Source organism: Telmatherina bonti (assembly GCF_933228915.1).
Source record: "Telmatherina bonti genome assembly, chromosome: 11".
Classification (NCBI taxonomy): Eukaryota; Metazoa; Chordata; class Actinopteri; order Atheriniformes; family Telmatherinidae; genus Telmatherina; species Telmatherina bonti.
Window position 1 is genome coordinate 4,786,001 of NC_136629.1, and position 21,999 is coordinate 4,807,999.

The 21,999-nt window shown below is 47.9% G+C and overlaps 1 protein-coding gene across 1 annotated transcript in view; it reads right to left on the bottom strand.

Annotated features, from left to right (window-relative positions):
• arfgef3 (ARFGEF family member 3) overlaps positions 1-21,999 on the bottom strand; it is a gene marked incomplete at both ends in the record, with an annotated part of 69,978 nt that overhangs the window by 13,651 nt on the left and 34,328 nt on the right. The window contains 16 exons of the mRNA XM_079249448.1: positions 1,950-2,081; positions 6,270-6,372; positions 7,318-7,432; positions 8,409-8,585; positions 8,692-8,820; positions 8,899-9,043; positions 9,125-9,228; positions 11,118-11,240; positions 11,307-11,448; positions 11,522-11,701; positions 12,694-12,839; positions 13,170-13,303; positions 16,210-16,524; positions 16,610-16,760; positions 18,306-18,416; positions 19,640-19,855. Of these exons, the coding sequence (XP_079105574.1) occupies positions 1,950-2,081; positions 6,270-6,372; positions 7,318-7,432; positions 8,409-8,585; positions 8,692-8,820; positions 8,899-9,043; positions 9,125-9,228; positions 11,118-11,240; positions 11,307-11,448; positions 11,522-11,701; positions 12,694-12,839; positions 13,170-13,303; positions 16,210-16,524; positions 16,610-16,760; positions 18,306-18,416; positions 19,640-19,855 (2,423 nt within the window). The remainder of the gene's footprint in view (positions 1-1,949; positions 2,082-6,269; positions 6,373-7,317; positions 7,433-8,408; positions 8,586-8,691; positions 8,821-8,898; positions 9,044-9,124; positions 9,229-11,117; positions 11,241-11,306; positions 11,449-11,521; positions 11,702-12,693; positions 12,840-13,169; positions 13,304-16,209; positions 16,525-16,609; positions 16,761-18,305; positions 18,417-19,639; positions 19,856-21,999) is intronic.

Below are 21,999 nucleotides of genomic sequence, written 5' to 3' on the forward strand. Positions count from 1 at the left end.
GGTTAAAAATGGAGGACTTGGCTGTAAATACGTGGCACGAACAAACAGCTAACATCCACGTATTGAAGCCTGACTTGAGGATAAGTTGTGTCTATATTTCTTTTAGTGTCCAAATGCACAAAAAGAAACTTTATATTTATGTTTAATTATGAATAATAAAATATTCACGACTATTACTTCCAGAGTTTTATCTGTAACCGATGTGGCTGTTAAATTTCTAAAGTTTCCAGCCAATCAGGTTCCACTAGCCACGTTTACTGGCTCACAGCCACTGGAACCAGTAAACGCATCCAATCAGACATGTTTTTTTTTTTAATGGTTTATAACTAATGATTCTTTTTGAAAAGGCCAAACAATAACATTCTCTTATCTCGCAAGGACTAAAGTCACTGACTAACCAATTACTAACCAGCCTGGTTATTAACACTGTCCAGCTGGAAATTCCTTCTTCAGGTCACTTCCTTTAAACCCCCCCCCCCCCCCCCCCCCCCATTCAGCAGCGCTTTGTTCAGGCAGCGAAGGAAGGAAGGAAGGAAGGAAGGAAGGAAGGAAGGATGGATGGATGGAAGGATGGGTGGATGGATGGATGGATGGATGGGTGGATGGATGGATAGATGGATGGATGATAGATGGATGAATGGATGGATGGAAGGAAGGATGGACAGACAGATGGATGGAAGGAAGGAGGGATGGATGGATGGAAGGAAGGAAGGATGGATGGAAGGAAGGATGGATGGATGGATGGATGGATGGATGGAAGGAAGGAAGGAAGGAAGGAAGGATGGATGGAAGGATGGATGGAAGGAAGGATGGATGGATGGATGGAAGGAAGGAAGGAAGGAAGGAAGGATGGATGGAAGGATGGATGGAAGGAAGGATGGATGGATGGATGGATGGATGGATGGATGGAAGGAAGGAAGGAAGGAAGGATGGATGGATGGATGGATGGGTGGATGGATGGATGATAGATGGATGAATGGATGGATGGAAGGAAGGATGGACAGACAGATGGATGGAAGGAAGGAGGGATGGATGGATGGAAGGAAGGAAGGAAGGATGGATGGATGGATGGATGGATTGATGGATGGATGGAAGGAAGGATGGATGGATGGATGGATGAATGGATGGATGGATGGATAGATGGATGGATGGATGGATGGAAGGAAGGAAGGATGGACAGACAGATGGATGGATGGATGGATGGATGGATGGAAGGAAGGAAGGATGGATGGATGGAAGGAAGGATGGACAGTCAGATGGATGGATGGATGGATGGATGGAAGGAAGGAGGAATGGATGGATGGAAGGAAGGAAGGAAGGAAGGATGGAAGGAAGAAGGGATGGAAGGATGGATGGATGGACAGACAGATGGATGGATGGATGGAAGGATGGACAGACAGATGGATGGATGGATAGATGGATGGATGGAAGGAAGGATGGATGATAGATGGGTGGATGGATGGATGGATGGAAGGATGGACAGACAGATGGATGGAAGGAAGGATGGATGGATGGAAGGAAGGATGGACAGTCAGATGGATGGATGGATGGATGGATGGAAGGAAGGAGGAATGGATGGATGGAAGGAAGGAAGGAAGGAAGGATGGAAGGAAGAAGGGATGGAAGGATGGATGGATGGACAGACAGATGGATGGATGGATGGAAGGATGGACAGACAGATGGATGGATGGATAGATGGATGGATGGAAGGAAGGATGGATGATAGATGGGTGGATGGATGGATGGATGGAAGGAAGGATGGATGGATGGAAGGATGGACAGACAAATGGATGGATGGATAGATGGATGGATGGAAGGAAGGATGGATGATAGATGGGTGGATGGATGGATGGATGGATGGATGGATGGAAGGAAGGAAGGATGGATGGATGGATGGAAGGATGGACAGACAGATGGATGGATGGATGGACAGAAAGTCTTGGACTGACCTGCTGAGCCATCGCTTTGATCCGCCAGTACTCGACCTCAGCTGACGGCGAATGAGACGGAGCCGCCACTTTCACCTCGCAGGCGTCTCCAGAAAAACTGTCTGAGCCGCTATGAAAACAGCCCAGAAGGTTCTACAGAGAGAGAGAGAGAGAGAGAGACAGAACACATCAAACACAGGTGTGGCATCATGAACTGGTCCACAACTAGAACAAAACATCAGAACTTCATCAGAATGAGCAAAAAGAAGAGTTATGGTAATGTACGAGAAGAAAACCAGAAGTATTGTAATAGTGTTTTTCTGTTTGTAAGCCCACTTTGGGTATAGAAAGGCGCCAAGAAATAAAATGTATTATTTGTATGTATCTAAAAATGATATGGACCACCCATCTGACAGAAACAGAAACAAACTGGTTGGACTGGTCGGGTTGGACTGCTGCTTTTGATCCAAACTGGGTTGAGTTCCAGGAAAGGGATGTAAACGAACACCAGCGTTTCCTTCAGCTCGGGATTCCTTAATAATCTGACAGAAAAGCACCTGGGACATTCTCAACAGAAACGCTTTGACAAAAGGAAGCTGCTTTCAGGAAACACTGACTTCATGAAGTCTGTCAGCGTGAACTTAAATCACCCAGAACGGTGAACGTGGTCGCTGATCATTGTCCGACCCAAAACGTTGAAGCACTTTGTGAGAAACCTTGCTGTGACTTTTTATTCTGGTCTTAAATGTAAGAAGGTGTGATGTTTCTTTCATTTCGGCTGTTTGGTAAGGCATCAGATCTCCCTGTCAAAGACCAGGAGAGCTATTGCTGCTTGTATCACCTGCGTTTGGATTATTGGGACTTGTTGGGACTGATCATCCGACTCAGCAGCTCGCCTTCCGACGGTGGAAATGAGGACTTCCCTCTGGTGCCAGTTTCACTTCACTGGCTTCCTGTACGGTTCAGCATCCAGTGTAACATTCTATGTTTGTCTTTGTAAGTTTTTTAGGACAGCAGCACCGAACCGATCAGAGCTTTAATGTCCACAGTCCTGTCGGAGCACAGAGATCACCAACCAGCTGCTCCCAACGCTTCCAGGCTAACAGCAGAGGAGACGGCGCAGATCCCAGTACGGTACGGAGCGTTTTAAACGATTAAAATCAGACCTTTCTCTCTGGATTTTCCTCCAGCTTGAGCATTTTAATGTCTCTGTTCTTTAATGCATGTTTGTTATTTTGAGGTATTTTATTATCTGTTTTATTACATATGTTGGTTTATTTTATTTTAATGCTGACTCAGGGAATTTATCTGCTTTGTCACTGTGGTCTTGGAAACAAATTTGACTTGTTTCATTAAACCAGAAACAATTCATAAAGAAATGCTGGAGTAATGGTAGCACACGGTACTGCAGCCAAATGTGAGCAACGCGTTGAAGCCGAGGTTTTGGTTAAATCTGCAGCCGGTGCAGCCATTTGAACCCATTTTGATGTTCAGTTTTTTCTATTCAGGGACTCCTAATGACTGAACCATGAGGAGATTGTTGAGAAAGAAGAAAAAGGTTGAATGCAAACTGTTGAACCTGTCAGTCATCGCAGATGTACTCTGGGAGGAATTTGGAAAGAAAGATGACCGACTGGTAAACAGCTAATATCTCCCAACACTGTCAAATATACAGGGATAGAAGAAACATGCAGCAGGTGGACTTCAAATCTTTCAGCCGTTACATAAAAGACCTTCTAAATGTGATATGATGTTCTACACAAGACAACACAGTGACAATAGAGATTACGTAGAGGTCCAGTATGTAAGCCGTTTGAAATCAACTTAAGCTCTAAAAACTTCCAATACTCTGGACAGATCAACGGGATACTGGATCAACAGAGGCTTTTTTTTAATTCACTTCATTTCACTTTCTTCTTTTATCTCTTTCCCCTAAACGTCACGACCGTAACCTAGAACACAGAAATTCGTTCAGTCTGCTAGAAATCCTGGAAACAAGCAAAGAAAGTCTGTCAGTAGCTGCAGTTATCCTCATCACCATTTCTCTGTCTGAAGCGCGCACACACACACACACACACACACACACACACACACACACACACACACACACACACACACACACACACTAAGCTGTAAAGCTGCTTAGCTGCAGTCAAGCAGGCAGCTGCCTCAGAAACCACCAAGTCACCTGTAGCCACCAGAACGGGGTGGGACGGAGGGGAGACAGCAGGTGGGACTCACGCTGAAACCTGCACAGCAGGTGCCACCATCAACAAATTAACACAAAGTCCTCATAAAGCTGAGCATGCTGGGAATTAACCCAACAATATTCACACACACACACACTCTGGATCACTGGGTCAAATTAACCCTTTAAACTCCAACATTTGGTAGAAAAAATATAAAACTATGTAGAATGGAGGTTTTTCTCCCTGTCGGCCTGCAGACGTGATGTTTCCATGGAGAAGTGATGTTTCCATGCAGACGTGATGTTTCCATGCAGACGTGATGTTTCCATGCAGACGTGATGTTTCCATGCAGACATGATGTTTCCATGCAGACGTGATGTTTCCATGCAGACATGATGTTTCCATGGAGACATGATGTTTCCACGCAGACGTGATGTTTCCATGCAGACGTGATGTTTCCATGCAGACATGATGTTTCCATGCAGACATGATGTTTCCATGCAGACGTGATGTTTCCATGCAGACATGATGTTTCCATGCAGACATGATGTTTCCATGCAGACGTGATGTTTCCATGCAGACATGATGTTTCCATGGAGACATGATGTTTCCATGCAGACGTGATGTTTCCATGCAGACGTGATGTTTCCATGCAGACGTGATGTTTCCATGCAGACATGATGTTTCCATGCAGACATGATGTTTCCATGCAGACGTGATGTTTCCATGCAGACGTGATGTTTCCATGCAGACATGATGTTTCCATGCAGACATGATGTTTCCATGCAGACATGATGTTTCCATGGAGACATGATGTTTCCATGCAGACGTGATGTTTCCATGCAGACATGATGTTTCCATGCAGACGTGATGTTTCCATGGAGAGGTGACGTTTCCATGGAGACATGATGTTTCCATGCAGACATGATGTTTCCATGGAGAGGTGACGTTTCCATGGAGACGTGACGTTTCCATGCAGAAGTAATATTTTTAGCCTCAGCTGTTAAATTATGAGGCTAAAATGATGTAAAATGAATGTATGAATAGATATAGCAGTATAAAGAGTATCTACAGTTCAGTGTAAACAGTATAAGGTTGTTGTGGTCTTTCAATGACTGGATGAACGATGGTTTGAATTCTGCACCCAGTCAATAGGGGTGTCCATGTGCTACATTTGTCACCGTGGCGCAGCAAGCACCGCCTCACCGGAGGCCGTGGCAGTGGATCCACCTTGTTCCACTGGTAATTCACTCTGACAACATGGCGGTGAATGAGTAGCAGTCGGGACAGAGGACTAGTTTTTAGTTTCAAGAATGAATTGAGGTAAATGTTACGTTTCGGCTCCATTTTAGGTTTAAATGTAGATGTAGCAGGAACATCCTGGGAAGAACCCTGATCATTACACTGCTGACAGTTGTCACATCTTCGGTTGCTAGGCAACAGCTGGAGCACAGAGGTATGGCCAGGTAGGCTGTTTAATAGGCGGCCATGACAGACTAGAACTACTTAGGCGACTCTGTAGACGATGTAGCTGGTGCACTCCGATGCACGAAGACGCTGAACGGAGCAGCATCACCGGTGTATGAATGTTGATCATAGAGGACACTGGTGCTAACTGGCGCTAACTAGTGCTAACTGGCACCGACTGCTGCCGACCAGCTCTGACTGGCTCCGACCGGTTCCGACCGGTTCCGACCGGCTCCGACCGGCTCCGACCGGTTCCGACCGGTTCCGACCGGCTCCGACCGGCTCCGACCGGCTCCGACCGGTTCCGACTGGTTCCGACCGGTTCTGACTGGCTCCGACCGGCTCCCACGTTTCCATCAGTCCACACACGTAGCTAACAATCCCCAGGTATGAATGAGGACAGAATGAAAACCACGTCGTCCCACTGCAGCCAGCGAGCCGATGAAGAGCCCCCCCCCCAGCTGCAGGCCGCTGCTTATAAAGCTTAATGTGGGACATCAGGTTGGTGATAGTATTAACAGCAAAGGCTTTTAGATTACTTCTGTCCCACCAGCAGCCTCAGATTGCAGCGGGATTAAGCGGCTCACTGCAGAATTGGTCTGTCGGACTATCTGTGTGTTTCTGTACCACTTTAATTGTCTGGAGTCTCAGATATACACAACATTGTGTGTAGATGTGTGTGTACCTTCACAGGCTCTAACGTGGCAGAGAAAGCATCCTGCAGAGCACAGCAGGCCAACCGCCACATCTCTTCTGTGAACACCGGCCCCACGGTGACCAACACATACCTGGACACAGAAAAGAGACGAGACAGAACTTTGACTGCAGCTGTGGGTGGAAAACGAGTCGCGTCTGGTTTAAGGCCACTTTCAGAAGCACGATGGTCCATCAGCAGATGGATCAGAGCTGGTCTGATCTGCAGCCAGTCGGACTCTCCCTCAGCCACTGTTTTAAACCACAAAAACTGGAATCTCAGTAAGATTAAAGACATTTGATCAAACTCATTTATGTGCAGTTTTTATGTCAAAGCATTAAAATAATTTAAAGTCTTTTTCTCCATCATGTCCGGAAGGCATTAAAGCTTCTTACTGAGATATAATGAGTATGTCTGTGTTTGGCACAGGAACACTGAAAGTTCCCAACAGACACCACTGAGCAACATCAAGACAAGAATAGACAAGAAAAGAAGTCTCATATTCTCTATTTGTATCAATAAAATGACTTGTTTTAGTGAGAAAACACAGATTTTAAGGTGTTTTTGGGTTCAGTTACTTTCACAAGGAAAATACAACTTTTCTGTCAGCAGATGTTTTTCTTCTTTTCAGCAGCATAATTTCTGGACTTTCTTTCTTGTTTTTAAAGCTGAATATTTGCAGTTAATGCATTTAATAATATGTGTTTCTCAAACCTTCTCCTGCAATGTACTGCATTTTAATCGCTAAATGAAGTTTGCCCCAAATAGCAACTTTTTTTCATTTAAGTCAATTTAAAGCGATTCTGAAGTCAAATAATAAGAGATTAATATTAGAAACTCAACGTGTGGATAAATTAATTTAACTTTGAAACAGTAAAACCGAATTAGAAAACATTTCAATTTCTATAATTAATTTATCATGATTAACACAATAAACACATTAAAGTCCCGCCCCTAATATATATATTATTTATTTATCATTTATTATTTATATATATATATATATTTCAGGCGAGTTAAGTGACGAACATGTGATCACCTGATGCAGGAGCAGCCCACCCTGGAGATGGTCTCTGCAGGCTCGGACACACAGGCCACCAGCAGCTTAAAGAGATCCTTCAGCATCAGGTTGATGAGCGACTCATAGCCGATGTCTGGAAGACAGAGAGGCCGGCGGTCAATCCCTCTAAAGAGGACGACGGTAGAAACGCACGCCATCCGTCATCCTCACATTACAAAAGCTCAAAGCAGTAAAGCTTTGGAACCAAATATGCAACGATTCTTTTGTTTCAGGGTGGGGTTGTGGTGGTACGGGGTCGGGTGGGGGTTCTGGCTGTACGGGGTCAGGTGGGGTTCTGGCTGTACGGGGTCAGGTGGGGTTCTGGCGGTCCGGGGTCAGGTGGGGTTTTGGCGGTCCGGGGTCAGGTGGGGTCCTGGTGGTACGGGGTCGGGTGGGGTTTTGGCGGTCCGGGGTCAGGTGGGGTCCTGGTGGTACGGGGTCGGGTGGGGTTCTGGCTGTACGGGGTCAGGTGGGGTTCTGGCGGTCCGGGGTCAGGTGGGGTTTTGGCGGTCCGGGGTCGGGTGGGGTTCTGGCGGTTCGGGGTCGGGTGGGGTTCTGGCGGTCCGGGGTCAGGTGGGGTTTTGGCGGTCCGGGGTCGGGTGGGGTTCTGGCGGTTCGGGGTCGGGTGGGGTTCTGGCGGTTCGGGGTCAGGTGGGGTTTTGGCGGTACGGGGTCGGGTGGGGTTCCGGTGGTTCGGGGTCGGGTGGGGTTCTGGCTGTACGGGGTCAGGTGGGGTTCTGGCGGTCCGGGGTCAGGTGGGGTTTTGGCGGTCCGGGGTCGGGTGGGGTCCTGGCGGTACGGGGTCGGGTGGGGTTCCGGTGGTATGGGGTCAGGTGGAGTTCTGGTGGTACGGGGTTGGGTGGGGTTCTGGCGGTTCGGGGTCGGGTGGGGTTCTGGCGGTTCGGGGTCAGGTGGAGTTCTGGTGGTACGGGGTCGGGTGGGGTTGTGGCGGTTCGGGGTCGGGTGGGGTTCTGGCGGTTCGGGGTCAGGTGGGGTTTTGGCGGTACGGGGTCGGGTCAGTGATACCGGGCGTGATGAAAGAATGGACGACAGGTGAAGCGCCGTCCCACCTGAGTGGATGAAACTGTTGACGTGTTCGACCACCAGCTCGCACGACAAGCCGATGGCGTGCTTGAAGTTTGCTGCAGCTACATCCCAGTACGAGTGGTCACCATGACTACGCTGCAGCCACAGCGACATCACAGGAAGCAGCAGCTGGATGACACAGAAGATGGCGAAGCCTGGACCTAGAGGAGGATGACATCATCGGTTTAATGTCACCTGACTGAGTTCCTGCTTTCGGTTTCACCGTGGAGGCTGTCCTGGTTGGTGGAAACCAGTTGGCGGGCTTACCGGGGACGCTGGTGACCTCTCTGAGCAGAGTGAACAGCAGCTCCAGCGTTGGAGGTTGGTGTTGTCGGGGGCAGTTGGACACGGCCGCCGTGAGCTGCTCCAACAACAGAATCCACACCTGGATCAGACCTGCAGGACACGACAGAACAGACGTCTGACGGGATGGAGAGGAAGGACGACAGGAAAGACAAATTTCGCGGTTTTTACCCGTGTCATCGTCAAACTCCTGGAGGACACAGTCCATCCCGTCCTCGCTGCTGACGGAGCGCTCCTGGGACCTCGTGGGCAGACTGGCCAGGCGCGCTCCCAGGAACACCGGCTTCGACGGCATCTTGTAGATCTTTGCCAGCAGCTGTCGATCAAACACAACGTGGCTTCGGTCAGTCACAGGAAGCAAAGAAAACACCAGCAGCTCAAACAGCTGAGCGCTTACCTGAGAACATTTACGCAGGTAGTCAAGAGCGGGAAGGCAGAGGTCTGTAGAGCTGCAACCAGACACATGGACACAGTCTCCGATCTCCTTATAGTCCACCTCTCCTGCAGAAAACAGCCACACGTTCAGGACCATTCCTTTACCAAATGAAGAAAAACCTTTATTTGCTGCGACATTTTAACACAAATCTAAAGGAGAGACGTGACATTTCATGTAGGAGTCAAAGTCTTCCTGCAAATCACTAAAAGTGTTACAGCGGATCGGTGCGGCGTCTGCAGTAATGTGAACTCTGCGCCGGTCTGTCGTGGTGAAGAAGGAGCTGAGCCAGAAGGCGAAGCTCTCGATTTACCAGTCGATCTACGTTCCTACCCTCACCTATGGTCATGAGCTGTGGGTCGTGACCGAAAGAAGGAGATCTCGTATACAGGCGGCTGAAATGGGTTTCCTCCGCAGGGTGGGCTCTCCCTTAGAGATAGGGTGAGGAGCTCGGTCATCCGGGAGGAGATCAGAGTAGAGCCGCTGCTCCTCTGCATCGAGAGGAACCAATTGAGGTGGCTCGGGCATCTGGTCAGGATGCCTCCTGGACCTCCCTGGTGAGGTGTTCCAGGCACGTCCCTCTGGGAGGAGACCCCGGGGAAGACCCAGGACACGCTGGAGGGATTATATCTCTCGGCTGGCCTGGGAACGCCTCGGGATCCCCCCCGCAGAGTTGGCAAAAGTGGCTGGGGAGAGGGAAGTCTGGGCTTCCCTGCTTAGACTGCTGCCCCCGTGACCCGACCCCGGATAAGTGGCAGAAGATGGATGGATGGCGTTCTCCATTGACACTTCTGACCTGAGTTACAAAATGAAGCTACAGGGCGCCGATGTGCCCAACAAAACTGCTGCTAGGTCTGGGCGATTAATCAGATTTTAATCTCAACTACGATCTGGGTTTCCAACGATGATAAAAATAAAAGGGTGTGATTATTTTCCTCTCTGCAGTTTCCTCTCCTGCTGTCTTCAGCTGCTAATCGAGCGTCTCTGGCGTTGCAGCGCTGTGCTGTAAACTCCTCCCACAGCCGCTTTGCTTTCATTCAGACACTGTTGCCAACTTGGAGACTTTCTCGCTAAATCTGGAGACTTTTTTTGTTAAAAGCGACAAATCTAGAGTTATTAGAGACTTTTCTGGTGTTGTGGCGACTGACTTGAAGGCACATATTGTTCTGCAGTTACTGTAAGGAAGGAGCAGCGGGAGCCTCTCCCGTCCTAAAGCACTCCCAGGCGGCCAGTCTCAGTCGGCTCCGGCTGCAGGTCCATGTAGAATAACTGCAGTAGGTTGTGGAAGTTCACCTAAACATAGTTTATACCATTGTCAGTGACAACTGGCTGCATTATTTTCCTATACATAGTTCGGCCAGTTAAACACTGTAATATCCCTCCGTTATGGGGCGTTACCATAGCAACGCGTTAACCAGCTGGTTCAGATCAGCTGTCTTTTAACAGGTGAATGAGAGAAACGCGCTGCAGCCTGACAGCGGTTGTTTGGCATAAAACGTACATCCAGGCCAACGTAAAATAGTTCCTAGATAAGCGGTAAAAGCGGATTAAACAACTCGGAACCGTCCATTAAACGGTTATAATGCACGACACGGAGTCTAGAACACCACGACGCACAGCGTTGTTTAAAAACACTGGATAATCGTGTTAAATCATCGAGATCTCAATTTCAGTCAAAATAATCGTGATTATAATTTTTGTCATAATCGAGCAGGCCTAACTGCTGCATACAGATAATATGTCGACTGTCCCTGAGGTCATGTGATCGGGATTTGAATCTTAACATGAAGAAGATGGTGTTTTCTCTGTAACGTTAAGATGACATAAGAACTTGATGCAGACATTAAGAATGTGACACAATCACACTGTTCATGCATCTCATGGCCGTGTAACTCCAAAACAGTCCTGTTTCCAGGAAAAAGACCCCCATGATGTACAGTACGAAGATGAAACCAACCCAAGCCTTTCACGAACTTCATCAGGCACATGATGTAGTCTGTGGCAGCGTTGGCGAAAACCTGGATGTTGTCTGTGTTGATGAAAGCTTCGAAGACGTCGAACACCGGCGCCTGGGACTTCCCTGCAGGTGAACACAGGAAGAGTTCAACATATTTATTTATTCTAGAGTTCCATGTGCGTCGTTTACCCATGGAGTATTCCCCCAGCAGGTAGTCTTTGGTGTCGGATTTGCTGCCGTGGACGGTCCTCAGAGCGCTGAACAGAGGCCTCCACCCTGACAGGATCTGGGGGGAACACATCTCCACCAGCTCTCCGATGGATGTGACCACCTGGGGGGCGGGAGGCAGGTCAGATCCGAAGCTAAAGCGGGTTCAACCGGGACAAATTGCACCTGGTCTGCACCTGGTCCTGGACGTCTTCGTCGCACAGTTCCAGCTGCATGATGTGCTCAAACGGCCGGAAGAGCGCTTCGTTGAAGTGGAGGTGTGGAAGCTCCGCCCAGCTCGCCAGCACCTCCGTCAGGACATCGTGGATGAAGGAAACGGCCTTCTGGGATACGTGGCGCTCCTTGTGGCACGCCGCCTGAGAAAAGCAAACGCCAACAACGTCTAACACGCTCGGCTGCTTGGCGCCAGGCGTGGAGATTACTGGAGATAAACACACACATTCTCAGGTCGATTCGTTGTTTTATTTGCAACCATTTCATGTGAATATGTGCTGCTGTCCGTGTTGTTGTGTTTTAATATGCCGACTGCCAGCTGATGAGCTTCTGGCTAGAACCTGTAGCATAACATTAATACGTCTGGTCCACGTTCAGACAAACACTAGAAATGACTGAAGTAAAAATGTTTTATCTATTCCAGAAACCAGGATGTTCTAGTAGATTAGACACAAAGGAAACAAGTAGATTATTATTGCATGTAGTTAAATAAATTAATAAATGTTGGTGAATAAAACTAAATAAGTTAAATGAACCACTATCAGGCAGTCCTGCAGATTTTAGAGGTTTCCTGCTTCAACACAGGACTCCAGGACTGACTGGAGACTGCTGGTCTACAGGACTGCAGCTCAAAGAGCGCAGGAGGAAAGGGAGGAGAGGGGCAACATAAAGCGGAACGTGGAAGAGAGAGAAAAATAAACTGTGGAGCAGGAATTTTCCCGCACGCTGAACTGAAATATTTCTTGCTGTTTCAGGCAGGAAAGTTTTTTTCTCCCCTCCACATGTTTACAAATACTGTCAGAGTTTAAGAGAAAACACCGCAGTAACTTTATTTAAGTTGATATAAATTTAAATGAAGCCATAATCCAGCTGCTGGACGGGTACGACTGCTTCACTAAGACAGACATGTTCTGGAAAACAAAGTTAGAGACACGTTTCCTTTTTTTTAAAGTTTAAATTATATTTATACACAAAATCGTTTTCATATCAATTTATACCTGCAGAATAAAATCAACCCTGTTTTAACACCTTATAAAGAGTCATCTAATATTAGTAAAGGCTGCTACGGAAGCCCAGAAGGCATGAAAGCTGCTGTTCATTGTTGGCTAAATCCTCTCAGGTTGCAGTTCCCTACCTCCACCAGGTGTGGCGCCACCACACTCCAAGCCCTCATCATGTGCAGCAGGGGCCGACTCTTGCTCCTGACGATTCGCAGCATGGCCTCACCGAGGCGGAAGAGATGCAGAGCACTGCGCCGCTCTGACGTCGACTTGGCTTCTCCTGCAAACACAAGAAACTCTTTCAGCTGCGTTTGGCGGTTTCAGACTTCGCCCCCTGCTGGAAAACACAGGAAATGCACTTTCTTTCAGAAGGAATGAAAACTTCTGAGCTGCAATGAGAAAGCGGATTCAGCTCCCGTTCTCAGCAAGTTCTTCTGCCAGTTTGATTTCAGTTCTGCAGAAGGGGAACTCTGCACGACATACATGACGACTTGGTGTACCTCAGGGTATGGTTTTAGGCTTTGGTGAGGAGGTACCTGTGGCTGGGCCGAGTGGAAACCGACAGAAATGTTGTGTGAAGTGATGAAACTCTGCTGTGTGAGAACGTTACCTGGCATGGCCAGAGAATAGTCTCCAGTTTCTGTCACAGAATCAAAGAGCTGAGACTGCGAAGCTTTTCTCAGCTGCTGCAGGAAGCCCACCAGACCCACCAGGTTCAGCTTGGTGGCAGCCTCCTCAAACAGCCTGGAACACACAAGGAGAAATAGTTCATATGCCTGCCAGAGGAAACAAACCCTCCTTCAGCTGTCGGATAGAATCAGGTCCTAACCGCCCTGGTGCATCGTGTCCACTACAGTGGACGCCGATTTAAAGGCGGTTTTCTACTATATTCATCAGTAAAGATGGCATGTTGATCATTTTTCCACTTCAGTGGACATTAAGAGTCACCCAACACACTGCCACTCAAAGAATAAACAAGTATGGTAAAAAATCTCATTTATACACGAACACATGATGACCGTCTTTACCTCGGTTTGAAACAAGAAAATAATACGATTCAACTTCTGTAAAAAAATTATAAATTATTTTATAAACATTTCCATAAAATAGATCAAACTAAATAAGAAGTCAAATAACATGAAAAAGAAGGAAAAGTGTTTCTGTACATGTCTGTAGAAATAAAATCCTGCTTGTGACGATCTGGAGACTTTCCAAAGACACAAACGTTATCCACAAGCCCAAAACACATTCACGCCATCAGTCTTCCCAGTTCAGTCCTAAACCAGAACCAAGACCTCCATCCTAGACTCTCCAGGTCCAGTTAGCAGGTTCAGGTTGAACCTTCCTGTTAGTCCAGTTAGAAAAAGGCTGAACCAGTATGGCTTGTTGGGAAGGTTGCAGGAGGAAAGAACAACTCGGTGTGGCTTCAGTTGACGCAGCTGCATCTGGACAACCTAAGACCTCTGGAACCATGTCCTCCAGACCAGACCGGCTGGAGGAGGACCAGGTCCCAGTGTGGTCCAGTCCAGACCTCCTGACTGAGATGGTCTGGTGGGACCTTCAGATGCTGCAAACCTGGATGACAGTGATGACATCATCCAGGAAACCATGACAACAGCATCCTGCAGCTGGAGGAGCGTCTAGAAGCTGCAGATTCAGGAGAGGAACCAGATTCTGGTTTCGTTTAAAACCCTGATGAGAGAGTAAACCATGATGCGGACCCAGTTTCAGGACCTGATGAGATGATTTTATTTTCTGTCCCGATGAAACGAACACGAGGAGAAAAACATTTTGTCTGTTTCTACAAAACATTTTTATTTTTATTTAATTTCCATTAAAGTCACGTCAGACGGAGTGGAAACAGAGTTAAAACACACATCAAGCAGAATTTCAGTAGCAATGCAGCTCTCTGGGTGTGTGTGTGCGTGTGTGTGTGTGTGTGTGCGTGGGCGGGGGTGTTTGCGGTGTCTCAGCACCACTTTCAGCTTGTAAATGTGTTTCGTCCATCTGTTCCAGAAGATCAGAGGAAACTGTTTTTATTCCCTCCAAAAGCAGGTTACATAAGAGATGATCCCTGGAATGAGCACACACACACGCATACACACACACACACACACACACACACACACACACACACACACACACACACTATTCGCTGCAGTTGTGTGTGTTTGTTAAGCCTGTCATGCTTGTGGCACAAACACACTTCACTATATTTGCATGTTTACACGTGACTGAGGCCGACATTAGCTGGAGCCTGATCTTTATGTGGACTGCTGCCATCTTGTGGCGTTTAATATATATAAACATCACCTGCCTGCCGAGCAGCAGACACGCAGCTCCGACAGGTAAACATCACCTGCCTGCCGAGCAGCAGACACGCAGCTCCGACAGGTAAACATCACCTGCCTGCCGAGCAGCAGACACGCAGCTCCGGCAGGTAAACATCACCTGCCTGCCGAGCAGCAGACACGCAGCTCCGACAGGTAAACATCACCTGCCTGCCGAGCAGCAGACACGCAGCTCCGACAGGTAAACATCACCTGCCTGCCGAGCAGCAGACACGCAGCTCCGGCAGGTAAACATCACCTGCCTGCCGAGCAGCAGACACGCAGCTCCGGCAGGTAAACATCACCTGCCTGCCGAGCAGCAGACACGCAGCTCCGGCAGGTAAACATCACCTGCCTGCCGAGCAGCAGACACGCAGCTCCGACAGGTAAACATCACCTGCCTGCCGAGCAGCAGACACGCAGCTCCGGCAGGTAAACATCACCTGCCTGCCGAGCAGCAGACACGCAGCTCCGACAGGTAAACATCACCTGCCTGCCGAGCAGCAGACACGCAGCTCCGACAGGTAAACATCACCTGCCTGCCGAGCAGCAGACACGCAGCTCCGACAGGTAAACATCACCTGCCTGCCGAGCAGCAGACACGCAGCTCCGGCAGGTAAACACATCCAACACACTGTTCTCCTCTGGCTGAAGCACAACCAGGACTCTGCTCCACGGCGGCTCTCAGGCTGCAAAGTGTTGCAGCGATCATTAAACACTTCTCATTCTGTACACGTTGCACGCACACACACACACACACACACACACACACACACACACACACACAGTCCCAGTGTATGCATGGGCTCTCTGGGGTCTCTGGTTTCCTCCTGTCCACAGACATGCACGTAGGTTTAACTGGTTATTCTAAAGTCTCCATAGGAGTGTGTGTGAATGGTTGTGTGTCTCTGTGTGGTCCTGTGATGGACCGCCGACCTGTCCAGGTGTTCCTGCCTCTCCTGATGGACTCCAGCTTCACGCAGCCATTAACTGGAAATAGAAGCTGAACTAAAAATGTCTTGTGTTTGGTTTGTGAGCGTCCAACATCAGGGATTAACCATGTCTGACTGTAGTCGAGCGTTCTGCAGAGTTCTGCAGGTAAGATCAGATCTGGAGAGCCAGCAGGACCTGGCAGAGCTGACAGGAAGGTGTAGCAGGGTGTTACGTTATGGTCATCAGTCCTGCAGCAGAGGAAAGGTTTTCTGTCTGAGGGTCTCTAACTACCTCTTCTCCCTCAGCAACATGAACCATGAAGAAAACGTGCGACAGCCCCAGTTATAGGAAGAAACATGAGCAGAGCTGAGATCATTCTGTGCCTACCGGTCAGCCTGGGTGGACAGCGTGCACACGGCCTTGGCGGCGCTGGTCCCGCTCATCAGGCTGCCGCTCCTCAGCTCCAATCCTCGGCCTCCTCTGCAGCCCTCCTTCAGCAGCTCCTGGATGGTCAGCGGCTGGATGACAGGCCGGCTCAGGCCCAGCTCCGCCCCGTCCGGGCTGGGCTCGCAGCTCAGCTCCAGCCCCAGGTCCACGCCAACCGGCGGCTGGCTCTGCTGGGTGATGGTGGTGAGCGAGGACGGCTGCGAGGAGCCGTCACCGAAGTGGGTGTGCTCCAGCGAGCTGATGTACTCGCTCACTCTGGCAGAGATTCACTCCATTAGAGTTTTTCCAGCAGAGGGATTCAGGTCAGGATGCTGTCAAACCTGTGTGAGTGTGTTTGTACCTGAAGACGTGTGGCCAGCAGTCGTGGTTATGGCTGCCCATCTCCAGCCCCACATTCAGGATGGCGTCCATGCACAGCACATGAGCCGTGTGCAGGCGAACCCCCTGAGGACGACTCATCTGCTCCAGACGCTGCTCAACACGCTGTTTCACTGCACAGAGAACGTCACAACATCACAACCGTCCTCAGCTCCATGAAACGCAGGAGGAGCCAGATGGTAAACTTCACGTTCAACATCCTGAACATCTCCAGATGGTCATACAAGGCAACAACAACAAATAGGAAGGCCAGGAGCTCTGAGTGGCGGCACACTCTAATGGCAAAGTATGGATGGATGGATGGATGGATGGAACGATGGATGGATGGATGGACGGATGGATGGATGGAACGATGGATGGATGGATGGATGGACGGATGGATGGATGGAACGATGGATGGATGGATGGACGGATGGATGGATGGAAGGATGATGGATGGATGGATGGATGGATGGATGAATGGATGGAAGTATGGATGGATGGATGGATGGATGGATGGATGGATGGATTGTGGATGGATGGATTATTGGATGGATGGAATGATGGATGGATGGATGGATGGATGGATTGTGGAATGATGGATGAAAGGATGATGGATGGATGGAATGATGGATGGATGGATTGTGGATGGATGGATGAAAGGATGATGGATGGATGGAATGATGGATGGATGGATTGTGGATGGATGGATGAAAGGATGATGGATGGATGGATGTAAGGATGATGGATGGATGGATGTAAGGATGATGGATGGATGGAACAATGGATGGATGGATGGAAGGATGATGGATGGATGGATGGAAGGATGATGGATGGATGGAACAATGGATGGATGGATGGAAGGATGATGGATGGATGGATGGATGGATGGAAGAATGGATGGATGGAGTGATGGATGATTGGATGGATGGATGAATGGAACGATGGATGGATGGAAGCATGAATGGATGGATGGATGAACTGAAGGAAGAGGCAGAAACGTCTTTCTTTCACATCTAAATTATCTTTTTTCCGACATTATCCATGTTTTAATGCAATGAATCAATAATACACAGTTGAAACAAACACTTACAGCCACATACTCATGATATACACACATTTCACTCGCTCACACACTCACACACACAAACACACTCACACACACATCTTATGTCTCTTTTCTGTACTGTAGCATGGTTCTGGACCACCAGATCCCAGCGCAGCAGGTAAGTCCACCTGTCCTGGAGCCTGCCAGAGTTAAATGTTGTTTCACATTTTCCAGGACTTATAAGTTTGGTTTTGTTCAAACTCAAGGATAACTTGTTGCCGTTAAACCGTCTCTATCGGTTACCGTAGTACTGTGTACTGCAGCTCTACACTTTACAGATATCATTTATGGAGTTATGACATATACGGTATTTTAAATACATAATGAATCATTTTGGTACGAGGAGGGATCCTTGTGGAACTCCACACGTTATTTCTGCTGGCTTTGGCATCACCCACCAGGACATACTGGCTCCTGCATCTGATGCGGCTCTTCAGCCACTCCCAGTTTCATGGCAGGGCTAAAGTCTTTCTAAAGTTGCCAGCAGGTGTCACTTTTCCTCGTCTTCGGGGATTGAACCTGCGTGCAACACTGACATAGTGCCACATAACCTGCTTGTTGTGGCTCGTACCTTGTGTGATGGCGTCTCCTGTCTCTCCCACTTCCTTCTCGTCCTTCTCCTCCTGCACACAGGAAGCGGCGGCCATCTGAGCTAAAGCCGACGCGCAGTTTGCAGCCACACCTGAAGGAAACACAACGTTTCATCATTCATCTGGCTAAACAGCAGGACATTTTCTCTCCTTCTGCCTGTAAACTGTCAGCAGATATGAAGTAAAACCATCAGGATTCAGATTTCTGCTGCTCATTCAGGTTTCAGGTCTGCTTGATGTGGGTTTGAACTGCTGATAAAGTCAGACTGAAACTCTCTTCCAGTGATGTTTGTGTGTGAAAAGCCTCGCCGGATGAGGATCAGGTTGGACAGAGCAGCTAAAACAGGTAAATGTATGAAGCAGGAAGAAGCTGAAAGGTTTTTTTTAGTTTCAGACCTCTGAGAGACCGGTCCCGGTTTCTTGTTTGTAAAGAAGACGCAGAAAAGTGTGAAGGAGCTCCGGAGGAACACGTATAAACAAAATGAAGGTTCATGAGTCACATCGTTCATACGATCAGGGACAGCAACTGCGACCTCTAGAGACCAGAATCTGTCCAGCAGATGGACCTGAACGCACAGTGGCCTGCAAAAGTATTCATACGCCCTGAACTTTTCCACATTTTGACACATCACACGCCACAAACATAAACATTTTATTGTAATTTTATGTGAAAGGCCAACACAAAGTGTCACACAGTTGTAAAGAACAATGAAAATTACACGATTTTAGTTTTTTCAGAAATAAAAACCTGAAAAGTGCAGTGTGGAAAAGTATTCAGCCCCTCAGAGTCAATACTTTGTGGAACGGCAGCAATGGTTACAGTTACAGCTGCAAGTCTTTTAGGTAACGTCTCTACCAGCTTTGCACATCTAGAGATGACATTCTTCTTTGCAGAACAGCTGAAGCTCAGTCAGATTAGATGGAGAGTGTTTGTGAATGGTGGTTTTCAGATCTCGTCTCAGATTCTCGATGGGATTTAGGTCTGGACCATTCTGACACATGAACATGTTTTGTTTTAAACCTTTCCATCATGGCCCTGGCGTTATGTTTAGGGTCATTGTCCTGCTGGACGGTGAACCTCCGCCCCAGTCACAAGTCTTTTGCAGACTCAGACAGGTTTTCTTCCAAGATGGCGCTGTATTTGGCTCCATCCATCTTCCCTTCAACTCTTCCCTGTCCCTGCTGAATTTAAATAAAATATATTTATGTTTGTGGTGTGTAATGTGTCAAAATGTGGAAAAGTTCAGGGGGTACGAATACTTTTGGAAGCCACTGTTGTTTTTCTACTACAGACACATGAAGACTTTTTACCCACCCAGGGCGCAGCTGAGCGCGGCAGCTTTGCGAAGGCCGTCTAAACTCAGGCAGATGGTGTCTCTCTCCCTCTGGCTCTGCTCTTTGAGCCCCTCAGCCCCCAAGATGAAGGCCAGACCCTTAGAACTGCCCGCCATGCGTCCTGTCAGCGGCGTGGACAACACATCCATGAGGTTCTTCCAGACTCCGGTTAGGATGAAGCGTGCAAACACAGCTCCTGGAAAAAAAGAGAGAAAAACCAGACATGATCTAAAAATCCAAAAGCCCTACTATGTCGCTGATGCAAACAAGTCTAACAGCAGCAGGTATTTTTCACATATAATGTCATCATTAGTGACTTAACTGTTGTTGCCATGGCAATATTGGCCAATCATTGACACTGCTAAGGTGGAGCATCACTAACCTAACCACACCCAGCATCACTAACCTAACCACCATTAGCATCACTAACCTAACCACCGTTAGCATCACTAACCTAACCACACCCAGCATCACTAACCTAACCACCGTTAGCATCACTAACCTAACCACCATTAGCATCACTAACCTAACCACCGTTAGCATCACTAACCTAACCACACCCAGCATCACTAACCTAACCACCGTTAGCATCACTAACCTAACCACCATTAGCATCACTAACCTAACCACACCCAGCATCACTAACCTAACCACCGTTAGCATCACTAACCTAACCACCGTTAGCATCACTAACCTAACCACACCCAGCATCACTAACCTAACCACCATTAGCATCACTAACCTAACCACACCCAGCATCACTAACCTAACCACACCCAGCATCACTAACCTAACCACCATTAGCATCACTAATCTAACCACCGTTGGCATCACTAACCTAACCACACCCAGCATCACTAACCTAACCACACCCAGCATCACTAACCTAACCACCATTAGCATCACTAACCTAACCACCGTTGGCATCACTAACCTAACCACACCCAGCATCACTAACCTAACCACCATTAGCATCACTAACCTAACCACCGTTGGCATCACTAACCTAACCACACCCAGCATCACTAACCTAACCACCATTAGCATCACTAACCTAACCACCATTAGCATCACTAACCTAACCACCACCAGCATCACTAACCTAACCACCATTAGCATCACTAACCTAACCACACCCAGCATCACTAACCTAACCACCATTAGCATCACTAACCTAACCACCATTAGCATCACTAACCTAACCACACCCAGCATCACTAACCTAACCACCATTAGCATCACTAACCTAACCACACCCAGCATCACTAACCTAACCACACCCAGCATCACTAACCTAACCACCATTAGCATCACTAACCTAACCACACCCAGCATCACTAACCTAACCACACCCAGCATCACTAACCTAACCACCGTTAGCATCACTAACCTAACCACCGTTAGCATGTGACCACCTGAAACCAAAGAAGTAATATTTTGCAGTCCAGCTGATTGGTGCAAAGAACAGAGAAGAAGAATTTGTACGTTGAGTTTGTTCCGCTTGTCTTTATGTTTTTGAAGCTTTGTGTGACTTTGAGTTCTGACCCAACGAGTGAAACAAGATCAAGTTTAGAAATATATCGCTAAAGCTTAGACAATGAACCCAAACATTGGAAGCAAACTGCTCAAGCAAGAGACGTATGAAAAGGTAGGAGTCGGGTCGCGGATTTTTTTTAGAATCTACATATATAAAAAAGATAAATTAGATTAATTTGTATGAGGGTATTGAAAGGGAACATGATAACCAGGTACGTCCTTGCTTCTGAGAATTTAAGTTGCTTCCTGTTAAAACAGAGACTGCTGCTGGCAGACAATAGATAACCCACATTCAGCATTTTTAATGACCATACAGACCACCATCTCCCACACTGCCTCATTTTATGTCTCTGAGAAAAAGCATCATCTCACTCTCCTCCATCGTATTGTATGGAAGCATCAACAAACTTTTAGGGAAACTCAGGATTTCAGCTCACATGTGGAAACAGATATTCTGAGAAGAAACCTTTTACAGTCCATGAAGACAGATGTACCACGAAGAGAGACAGAGTACTGACAGCCGATCAGGACACCCAGTTTGTTGCTGAGGATGGACCGGAAGAGGTTAGCTGAAATTCAGGAGCTCTACGCTGCACGGCGTGATCGTGCTGCCATGGCGAACTTTGATGTGCCGCCATGACATTATAAATCATTCTAAATCCCTCAATTTTGATCTGATCACCATAAAACTTTCATAGATTAATCAGGGCTGGGTCTTGAACAGAATGATATGACCATTTCCTCGCAGTCAAGGCCTAAGCCCCGCCCACTTCCAACAGGAAGTGCTTTTTTCCACATTGAGTG